Here is a 12,039-nt window from a genome sequence, read left to right on the forward strand (position 1 = left end):
CTGGAAGCTATTTCCTCTACTTCTCCAAGTAGTTTCACAAGAAATTTCCAAAATTTTCACCATTTCTTTGCTGTTTCACTTTAGAATTAAAATTATTGCACCCTTCACAAGTAAGGATTGCTCCTTCAATACATCCAAAGCTGACTGCCCAGTTTGTTCCAGTCTTGGTACTATGAGATGCCAGGTGGGAAAGTCAGGCATAATTTCACCTCTCTAGTGACACAAATTCTGTGGTTTGAGCTTGCAATATTATATGGTATTTAATGGTCTCTATCACAAACTAAATTCTCTTGTATTTTATTTAGACTTCAATTGCCATGAAATCTAAGTGGACTTTAAAACCTGCCTTAGGGTGAGTGAAGTGCCTATCACCAGGATTTTCAAACCCAGAGGAGCTCTCTGATGGAAGAGTAAAAGCAGAAGCCATCAGGATCTGCCGACATTAACCACAAATGCATCACATACCTTTAGAGAAAGGCTTCCCACTTATTTCTATCTTCGTAGAGAACCCAGGTCCCCTTGGGCAAAGAGCTTCAAACTCAGGGGTTCCCCTGAGAGGACACTCCTCGCACTCGTAGCCCCAGGCTGCCCCCACGGAGCAGCAGCAGGCGTCCATGCGGTGCCGCCCGGGGATCTGGGCCGTGCACTGCTCGTCCTCGTGCCGCAGGTAGCAACTCTCCAAGCGAATGTCTGTTGGGCAATTTAACAACATGTTGAGAAAGAAAGAAAGAAAGAAAGAGAAAATTTACTTCACTGCAGAGGAATTTTTTTCCAAAATCCCTTCACAGGACAACTCGCTCCACGTTTTTGTGGACTCAGAGGAGCATACCAAGCTTACTGTATAATTCCTAACAAGAAAATATTAATGCTAAACTCTGAAATTAACAGTTGAAGTAAGTTTAAAGCACCACTCTGAAAAATGGTGTTCAACACTCAAAGTAAATTTTGGATCAGAAAAGGATTTTAAACTTTCCAGCTTGCCATACTTATATAAGGCCTTTTAATTACTACAAGCTATGCCTTGGGCATTATTGTCATAAATGGACAAAGGTGCTTTGGGTGGACAGCATACAAAACTTGGATTATTCTGTTGCACACTGCATCGAGGTGCATGGTGTAGCCAAGTCCTAGCCCACAATGGTGTGGCCTCCACTATTCCAACCTTTGTGGAAAGTGGTTTCAGTGGAGCTGCAGATGAAGAGCTCTAAGAGCATGCATTATTTGTAGGGATTTTTCAGATGAACAATCTGGAACTAAATCACCAGCTAGCAGATGGTGACAGGCTTTAGCTACTACCATTGGAACTTTTTCCTATTCCAGGTGAACTAAGTTCATGTCCCTGACTAATTCAATTTGAAAAATGGACAAAAATAATTGTCCTTTCTTATTAGAAAACACGCAGTACAACCACTGGTCATTGCATAGATCTGCTCTTCACTAGTAGACCTGTACATGGAATTAATACCTACCAAGACACGTCCGTCCAGAAGCATCTAAAGTCATCCCGTTGGGGCACTGGCAAACAAAAGATCCCAAGGTATTGACACACTGCCCATTTGTACAGACTCCAGGAAACACCTCACATTCATTAACATCTATTAAAGAAAAAAGGAAGTGAGTAAGAGTAATCACTAGCATGCTAAACATGAACAGATTAGCAAAAATATAAAAAATAATAACATTGCAGTGTTTTTAGGATAAAATAAAACTGACAGCAGTCTACATGGCCTGAAAAAATTAAAAACATTTACAAACCCCAAAGTAAGTCAGCCAGATCCAATTAATTACAGAAGACTGCTGATGATCAGAAATAATACCTACTGCTATTAGCAACATATACTTAAAATAAATTCAATATATTAATATTAATAATTAATATATACTGAAATTAAATTCAAAAGTAACAGAAAAGGGAGGGGTGTTTAAAAACTATATCCATTTTCATACTCACTGTGGGCCAGATGTTTGAAGCAAATGGATAAAGAAAGATCAAAATAAGTGCAAAATGACATTATGCATTATTCCAACTAGATTCAGTATTTTTAAAAGATTTTTTAATATTTTGTCTATCTGCACGTCTGGAAACTACAACAGCATTTGAAATCTGGGTCTATGGCCTTGTCAGCAATTAGCAACCTTACATATATTAAAATAACCTCCTTACAACTACACACCGAGTTTAACTTTGTTAAGTAAAAACTGCATTTCTATATTTAAAAGGCAAATTTAGCACTTTTTGGTAAGGAAAAATTGATTATATGCATTAGCTTGGCTTGAGCTTAAATAAATGTTTAGTAATCTAAGTGTGAGGTCCTCCCACCCATGTCCTTTGTGGAAAGCATATGCTTCACAACTGCCTTTGGGAAAAAGCTTCCAGCATTAAACATGCTCCAAGATGAAGCGTGACAATTTTTAGGACAGGAGAGGATAAGAACAAGAAATGGAAAAAGAATGACTGGCAATCTGTAGATGAATATTAATGTATAGAGTAACCAAGAAGTGGGAAGGTTGGGCTGGTTAAGCCTCCAGACAAAAGTCCTGGTGCAGAGACTGCATCTCTCAAACCTCACGGAGCACGACGGAGGATAAACGCTGGGGGGCAAACCAGTGGCCTCTGCCCTTGAACAGATACTGTAAATTGACTGGAAGGTATGAAGTAAAGCCAGTGGATTATTAGAAACCACTGAAACACTGTTCACAGCCTGTGAGCAATAGTGCAGCTGACAACTCCAGGGCTCACCCGTAAACGAGAGGAATGCTGCCAATTTAGTTTGCTTATTTCCCTGCACAAGATCTATTACTCATTTTACATAGGCTGTGTATGGGAGAACTGACTGTCACCTTTTGCGAACTAAACTTACTCCTGTCTCTAACTCGCCAGTAAATTTCCTAGAGACCTTTCCCTGTCTTGAAAAATGCTTACATTGGTTGAAAACCAAGTAAGGCTTCAGTAAGTTTACAAGGAAGGAAAACTACTCTGAAAAACCTGGGGCTATCCAGGTCCCACAGAAACGAGAAAGATTAAAGCATGTAATAGATGTAATCCAATGTGCTGGTAAAGGAAATGCTGAAAACAGTTATGTCTGTATCTTGGAAGGATAAACTTTCCATCCCAGCAGTGTTGAAAATGTTCTAAGACTTTCCTTGTGAAGAGAGATAGGTGGGCCCACTTTTTTTTTTTTCTTTTCTTTCACTTACACACTCTGCAAAGTGTTGCTGAGGTCAGATAAGTTATGTACAGTGGGTCTGCAGCACAGACGTGCCAAGGTATTCAGTCATCATTTGGAAAGCAAAGAGTATGTGTGAGGGTGTTCCTCTTTTTTTTTTTTTTTTTAAGGGAAAAAACAATGTTTCTTTATGGAAGCTACATATGGGAGTAATTTTTAAAAAATATTTTAACTGCAGTGTCATGTCAGATGTTGTCAGTCAGGATGACCCACAGCAGTTTGAGACTCTCTGAGCTTCTGCATATTAAGTAAATATGCAGTACTTTTCCAGGGGTTCAAATCAATTCAAATAGAGATGAAATAGGGTGGGACCTTTAATTCTCACAGAACTGTATAGAGTCATCTCATACCAAGCACAAAACTACACATTTTAAATATTAACCTTTTCTTTAGCCAAAGTATAACTGTGTCCTGATGGTTTTTGTTTGTTTCTTTTTTTATAGGACAGTGAAAATACATTTTGAATGTGTAAGATTTCATATAATGTCATATGGGAGAAAGCCAAGATTAGGGAAAAAAGAAAAAGAAAACTAATGTGAACTATAGTCCTTGAATATTCTTTTTCTAAAGCATAGTAATGGCTTATCATACCACTGTATTACTTATGCCATGTTTAGTAGTATATCTAAGACACATAATCTGTAAAAAGAGGTTACTCAGTTAACAGTGTTTGAAGAGAGAGAACCACCTCCTTATACTGGTTAACACTCTATCTGCAAGTGTGTACTTTGAGATAAAGTGTGAGTATGCAGAAATGTTAAACAAACTGAAACCAAATTCATCCCTAACATAACTCTAATGAAGTCAATGGAACAACACAAGGTAACAACTTGGCATAATGTTCCTCTATGATAAATTAACCACTTAAATCAAAACACTGGCATTTTTTTATTCAAGCCGATTTATGTTAAGGCAACAATAAATACCTTCACACAATGTTCCTCTTATTCTTGAATATCCCTTTTGACATATTGGGTCTGTAAAACAAACAGAAGTGAAGTTTCAGAATACTACAGTGCAAAACTCACCATTAATTTATTGTGCAAAACTGATCATGTGAAACATTATCTAGTTTATTGCTATGAGAAGTCTGAGTGCTTAGACAGTATCCTAGTATTTTCTGATATAATACAGAGATAAGATGGAGCAACTACATAAACTATGTAGAGTGCCAGCCTTTATCCTCTTTTGCTTCCCATGTGCCTCAGCTAGCTAGCCTAAAAGTGGTTATGATTTCTGTTTCATTTGAACCAATTAATTCATTTCACTCGATCACAGCACATTACAACCCCATTTTCCATGGATGAATGAGGATGAATTCTGTTAAGATACACAGAATGAAATTAACCAAAGATTTGAGCAAACTAGCAGCTTTCAGGACACAGAAATAACAACCCACACACATTTCTGCATTCATCAGCTCATCCCTGGGCTCCCAGCTCATCCCACAGTTCAGTAAAATTGTCAAATGAATATGCAGCGACCTCAACCCATTTTTTCACCAACTGTATGATTCTCCAGGTCATCAGTTAATCTACAGAGTATTATAACAAGGGCTACTCCCTCTCCTCCCTTCATTACCACACCAAAGATCCATTTGTTGCGAACATTTCCTTGGGATCTCTGGGGAACATGCATTTATTGCTACATCATTAGGAACTCCAGATCACTAATTATGACAAACCATGCTAAACTAAGGCTGCCAGTTACAGACTCTAGGTGTGGTCCCTTCCCTTCAGCACTTAAACTTGTAAAATATGTACTGTAAAATCCAGTAAGAACCTTCTATAGCTACATGCTACCTCTCAAATATTAAGACTTCACATTTTCGGGACTGAATAAGGAATGACTTCTTGATAACACAATAAGTAAAGTTATTTGTCTAGCCTGTGCCCAACTTCTACAACAATAATCTCAATCAACCTCAGAGGAGGAAAATTCCTAGGTTCCTGAGGAAAACTAATGGCATTACCTCGTTCACATGGTGTACATGGGCTTCCCCAAGCAGCACCTAGTGAGGAACAGCACTGGGACTTCAGAGTTGCTCCATTGATATTTATTTCACACCTTCCATTGACTATGTTCTGCCAACAGGTACCCTTGACAGTTTCTGTTTGGAAAAAAAACCAATATATTTTCATGCAGATTCTCTAGCATTATGCATTACAGTATTTACAAACACGTGTGCATTTAACCATGAAAAAGAATCATATTTTCATTATAATTTACCACATCAGAGCTAAATTTATTTTAAAGTCTCTTAATTTAACCTTCTCTATGCTGAACTATAGCCTGAAATCATCCCAGCACAAAATTCTTGCAAATCCTTGTTTATGATTACTGTCCTTAGTAGGGAGTATGTCAATACCATTCAAGATCTGAGTCCCTGTACTGATTATGACTCAGATTAGGAGCACATGCAGAAGAACCCTTGCTACATCTTCCATTATTTTACTAGATTGCCCTGTCTGGATATCTTCCCATATAGGGGAGTGGCAGGAGTTAGCTAAGGATCAGACAGCTGTTGTCCTACAGTTTTCCTCACTGACTAGAAAAGAGCTATAAATTACTGTCCCAATAAAACAGGCAAGAAAGGAAATTATGGGCCCACAGAATATCTGAGTCACAGCATTGTCCATGGATGCTCTTGAGCTGGTTTGGACTGTGCATAACTTGCTCCATCTCAAATACAAATTTTTTTCCAGAGAGCAGATCCTAATTAGAACACATTCACCTTATTACAGGAGAAATTAAGGAGGTGAGCACAGACCTGATGGGTCATAGGATTTCTGTGCTGGTTAAAAAAAATTTTCACCTCTCTTTCAAATTTGACATGGAAGCACACCAAGCTCCCAAGTGCACTTTTCTGCCCCCGCAGTAATGGTGAAAAAAAGCACTTTTTAACATTGTTTCTGTTTCCCACTAAATTAATCTACATAACTTATTTTAAAATATTTTCTTAATCTGATGTTCGCATGTCATCAGACATTTTTAACCAGCAAACATAAAACCTTCAGAGGAATAATACCTATGCAGATGGTTCTGGTTGGATCCAAAGTACTTTCAGGAGAACATTCACAAACAAAAGAACCTGGTGTGTTTTTGCACACTCCATTAACACAGGGGCTAGATTCACATTCATCAATATCTAGAAAAGAAACACACTGCTATTAGTGCCAGAAAATATTAACAAAAATACATATGGCTCTTTTCAGTTTAGGAAAAAGGGGATGAAGCTTTTCTCATACCCAATCTTGGTGATATTCCCCTTTTCTGTTATGAACCCTTCACAACAGACTACCAATGCACGTGTCCTAAAGACACACTAACTCATTAGAACTGTCTGTGACTCAAAAAGGATTCAAACGAGGAGCCCTTTGGCTCTGTAACTCACACAACAGATTTGTAAAGCTTGGTTCTTCTCACCCTTGGCAGAGTGTGAGCTCACTGGTAGTAGTAAATAGGGAGAGTAAATACAGTGAGGTAATCTAATAATTTCATTTTGGCCTTGTCCCTCCCTCCTCATTCTCCTACTTTCCCACTGAATTTATTTATTGTGATTTTTTTTTAAAATTTTTACACATTATACCTTCATGAAGGTTCCAAGTATTTCTGGCACAATCTGAGAATAGTCCATATGAATAAAACTGGGATGAAATGGTGCATTACCAATTACCTTCACAGGTTTTTAGATCAGGAGTGTATACAAATCCTTTTGGACAGGTGCAGGTGAAACTTCCAGGGGTATTTCTGCATTGCCCATTGTCACAAAGGAGCATGTTCAGCGCACATTCATCGATATCTACAATGGAAATAAAGAACTTTTTAAGAAAGAAAACATTTCTGGAATAGAAGTCAGGACAGAATTTCACTTCCAGCAGCCACTTTTCAGAGGAGACAAATAGGGGAGGGGGATGTGGAATATGAATACTGGATTCTTTTTGTAGACAACATACTTTCTTTCCTCACATATGCATAATATGTGACAGCCACACCACAGTTCAAAATAAAGCTGGGATTCACATTTTCATCCTGCTTTTACTATGGATTAGGTCTATACAGTCTCTGAGTCACTGCACAGCAGCACCCACAGTCATGAAAAGAACAAGGAGAGGATTGGTTTGAAAAGGTTTGCTGATCATCTTGGTCTTTAAATCACTATTTTTTCCAGGCTGGCTCTGAACTTAGATGTTATAGTTAACAAGGCTAATGTAAGTCTACACTTGCTTCAGAGATGAAAAATTTAAATAGAATTTCTAGTGCTAAATTTAAGAACACTGAGGAAATCTTTGGAAGAACTGCGGTCATTAGGGAGAAGTTGCAAGAAGGTGGCAATGGGCCATGAATAGCAGGTGAAGACCAGGAGAGACCCAAAGAGCAGACAGGAACAATTGGCTAAGTCAGAGAGGCCTAGAAAGTGTTGAGAGAAGTTGGGAAGACTGAGAGGGTCAGTGCAGCAGCTGGGAACAGCAAAAGTGCTAGGAAAAGAAGGGAGACTTGCAGAATAAAACAGACCATGTGGGAAGCTTCACAGGAGTTCAGAAAAATTGAGAGAGGGCCAGGTGGAACATTACAGGAGAATGGGAAACAGCTGTGATGGAGCATGGATGTGGGCTACAACAGGGTGGGCTGGGGAGCATCTGGAAAACTCACAGATGGACTGGGAGAAGAGAAGAGATGCCATCAGCTACAAGCAAACACTGGAATAGGACATGGATAATTAAAGCCAAAGAAGCAAAAGGGAAAATGGGATGAATTACAGTGTGATTTTTATCTAAGAAATACCAACTCTTTTTTTCTTTTTTTTTTTTTTAAAGATAATGGATAGTTTAGACTGGGATAACACCCATGACTTAAGCTATTTAGGTTTAAATAGAGAATACTGAACCCAAACAAAATTATTATGTAAGCTGGAGATAATAGAAAGGAATTTAAGAATTTTAAGGTGGTCCAGAGCTGGACAAAGGAGAGATTACAGTAGGATATATTAAAAAGGAGAATAATCATGATGAAGCGAGGATATCAGAAATGCTTTCAGGGATTAAACTTGGGAATGATCCTATAAAACATTCATTTTAATGCAGAAGTAAAAAATTAATTGAATCAAAAACTGTGGACAACACTAAGCTGGAAGTTATTGCCAATACAGAGAATCAGGCAAGGCTAAATTAATCTTGACAACATGAACAAGAAAAATAAGATGAAATATAATCACCAACATTCAAAACTTTGCAATTAGGGACCAGTAACAATAACATGCTAGAAACCAGAACTCATCAGCTGAAGGCTAGTGAGCAAATTCTGGATGTAAATCTCAATTAGAGGTTGACTTTGATCCCACAGTATAACATGTATTTGAGAAAAGACTAATGCAAACTAGAATCAGTTTAGGCAGGATATTCCATGGGGAAATGGAGAATTTCTGGCATGACTATACAAGGCACCAGTCAGACTTCATCAGAAGACTGTACACTGGTCAGATCAGTCATGTTCAAGAGAGGGCTGCAGCCCCTATTTGTATGAGAAGAATAGAAGTACAGATTTGGACAGTTTAGCTGACAGAGTTTGAGAAAGGATATGATGATTCTTTATAAATACTTTGAGGATAAGACATTTCATACCAATGCAGTTTTTCCCAGTTGAGTCCACTTCATATCCAGGGTCACAATAACATTTGTATGTTCCATGCAGGTTCTCACATCTTCCATTTGGACAGAGATCAGGATCCAATAAGCACTCATTAATATCTACATAAAGGTAAAAAAACCCAAATATCAGAGCAGCAGTTGTTGAGGGCTTGTAGGGGTTAATTCTCCAAACTAGAAAAAGACAGTTTCAATATAATTTAACGTTGGCAACTCTATATTTATAATTATGTAGTTCTGATTGGGAAATTCACACCTAAATATTCACACTCAAGAGAAAAAAGCATCTCTTCATCATTGATTTATCTCTAGCCCACGGTCATTTAGGAAACTTTCAACTGTAGGGAAGAACTGGGATATTAAACTGGGGATCAGAGATTAGATTTAGAGAGGCCCATATATTAATACTCCCCGTATCTCCTGATTCATAGCATTTCCAGATGGCATCACTTGCCAAAGCATTAATATCCCTCCTTTCTGAGTGCTTTTCCCTATCTACTGCCAGCAAATCTACTAGTGAGCACTCACTGATTTAAGAGTTTGCAGTTTCACAGTTCTATGACTACAAAGCTTTCATTGTAATAATTTCCTTCTTCTCCATAGTTAAACAAACCATGGCGTATTTTGACAGATGAAAACATGACTAAGCTCAATGTTCAATTTGGCTTTATTCTTCAGGATGATTTCACCTGAAATATGCAAATATTACTTACATATAAAGTCATGTAGGTAATGACACTTCTCACAAATTTGTCATTATTTTATAATGGTAGTTACAGACACTACATGATGTAAACCAGAGAGGCCCCACTGGTGAAACAGCATGATCCTGAAACTCCATGCTCCATTCACTTCACCCTAAGCTTGTCTCCCATTCTCTTTTGTTACCATCCCCAACAGCATGGCTAACAAAGATATCAAGGTAACACTTTCAGACAAAAGTGCTATATATAAATTTGAATTACATTAGGTGACCTTACCATTTCCTCCTGCAGTCATGCCAGTTCCACTGCTACACAGAGCCTGATATTCAGCTGGAAAAATTATTAAAAAACTTATTGGAATATTCTTTCTTAGCTCATTGCTTTCAGCATCACCATTTACAGTGTGGCAATTAATTATTCAAAAGTAACATGCCTTCCAATTCTTCTGAAAACATTAATAACCTCACACTATTCTGAACCTGTGAAGCATTTCAGCAGATTCAGGGTATGAATCTGCTTATGAAGATGGATGAGTAAAAACTTCACATGATGAACTGTGGCATTTAAGAATAGACATAAACTTCATGCTGGTCCTCCTACACAAATGAACCATAACATATTCACAGCAAGAGTCTCCAGAACTTTATGCCCAAGTCCTTGCCCAAGGTGCATGTTCAAAGAGACCAGGAAACAGAACATTTTTTCCTATAAATCTGCCCCATATTTAATTCTATTTAGAAAGAGGGTCTTCATGACTTAATAGTAGACCAAGGATCTTATCAAATGGTATACTTTGTTTATGTGCAACAACAAATTTGCTGAGTAACAAGAAACACATAATAAGCTGAGGTTTCAAAACAGCTCCCTGGAGTCAGTCACCTCTATGAAACCAAGGTCTCTTTAATTTACTGGCTTCACAGCAAGGACTGTGTCAAAAGAGTCTTCTTGGAAGACTTTTCCTAAAACACTTCTGCCCATTGAAATGGTTAGGATTGCTTTATGGCCAGAGAGGTTATGTCCCAGACAACTTCACTTGGTGGGGATTTCAGGACAGACTCAAGTATTTGCAAGAAACTGAACTGGGCATTTGTCTGTGCATTGACTACCCAAAGGCAGGGTAATGAATGGGCTACTTCAAATAACTCGAAGGATATGAGTCATGCAGCAAACATGTGACTGGCAGGTGTACCTTATGGGTTTGAACATATTAATTAACCAAATTTTTTCCACTAGTAACTTGGGGTAAAATTTATAATTTTTGTTATCTACATCTACCAAAATATGGTTTGCTGTCTGAAAATGTCCCGTTTGTTTTTAATGTGCATATCAAATCTGGAGCCAGATATTGTAATTTACTGTTGCTTTAAAAAATTATCTCCTGTAGTCTTAAAACATATAAAAATAAAAGATCGCTCAAAATACGTAACGTATTATACAACAATGTAATCTCCTGATTTAAGTTGCAATGTAAATATAAAACTTTCTTCTATCTTGTAAATGAGAAGATTTACCAGTGAACATGCCATACCTGAGTTTTGTGCTGGGCAGGGCTGGCAAGGCTCTCCGAAGGCATAGTCAGTGCTGGCACAGCAGCATTCTGACTTTGTAACTGCACCCGTTAATGGTCTCACACATTGTCCTCTCTTGTAGCCACCATAGCATGTGCTTCGCATATGTGTATCTAGGGGAAGAAATCTCTCTTAATCCTGCCATAGCCAACTATCCTGCCATAAATTATAACAAGTATTAAATGTAGCTCATGTGTCATAAACACCATGAAATAGCTGTCAAAACAAAGTCTCTTTCACTATTTCTCTCTGCTTTCCAGCCACCTGCATGCACCCCTCTACCAGGGAGAAGAAATTTTTCTTCCTCCGCTCCCAAGAATTAAGGCATACAAATAGTCACTGTATTTAATGATTTGACATGCACTGGTGAACTACTAGGCAAACAATCAATTCTTAACCTTGAACTAGTGAGAAGCTGTGGGGAAAATGGACAAAGTCTTTGCTCTTTCTTTGCTTGTAAAAAAACTCAAGGAAAAGTCATTAATGCTATTCCAGTACATAAGACTTCATATGTTTATGTTTTCAGGTCCAGGGGTGATTTTTCTCTTTCTTTAAGAACTGGCCCATAAATAGCTTTCATGCATATTAGTATTTTATAATCAACACTGCGCTTGTACAGAAATGGGCAGAAAATGGGGTCCATCCCATGTTAAAAAGACGTGACAGAGTAATTACATTATTAATCTTAGTGGCAAATGAAGAATTTTACATTGACAGAAACAGGGCAAATTCTCATCTTCTCATAACTGATGCAGCACTAGTCACCTCTACTCTGTACAGTCTACCTGACCTTGTGATTTGACCCACACTTTTTTTCTGTTTAAATAAAAAGGAAATGAAAACAGAGCAAAATGGGCTATTACAGTAAACATTACAGAGCTATTATTATCCACTA

The 12,039-nt window shown here is 37.9% G+C and overlaps 1 protein-coding gene across 6 annotated transcripts in view; it reads right to left on the reverse strand.

The window, feature by feature from the left end:
* Nucleotides 1-12,039, reverse strand: part of FBN1 (fibrillin 1) — a 144,166-nt gene that overhangs the window by 53,202 nt on the left and 78,925 nt on the right. For 5 of the 6 annotated variants that reach the window (XM_064389429.1, XM_064389431.1, XM_064389432.1 and 2 more), the window contains 9 exons: nt 11,105-11,257; nt 9,853-9,906; nt 8,849-8,974; nt 6,904-7,029; nt 6,256-6,375; nt 5,200-5,337; nt 4,154-4,204; nt 1,470-1,595; nt 466-690 (listed from right to left, as the gene is read on the reverse strand). In XM_064389429.1, the coding sequence (XP_064245499.1) occupies nt 466-690; nt 1,470-1,595; nt 4,154-4,204; nt 5,200-5,337; nt 6,256-6,375; nt 6,904-7,029; nt 8,849-8,974; nt 9,853-9,906; nt 11,105-11,257 (1,119 nt within the window). Of the gene's footprint in view, nt 1-465; nt 691-1,469; nt 1,596-4,153; nt 4,205-5,199; nt 5,338-6,255; nt 6,376-6,903; nt 7,030-8,848; nt 8,975-9,852; nt 9,907-11,104; nt 11,258-12,039 lie in introns of those variants that run through there. The other variant, XM_064389434.1, reaches the window with a different exon arrangement.

The sequence above is a fragment of the Passer domesticus genome, chromosome 14 (assembly GCF_036417665.1).
Source record: "Passer domesticus isolate bPasDom1 chromosome 14, bPasDom1.hap1, whole genome shotgun sequence".
Lineage (NCBI taxonomy): Eukaryota > Metazoa > Chordata > Aves > Passeriformes > Passeridae > Passer > Passer domesticus.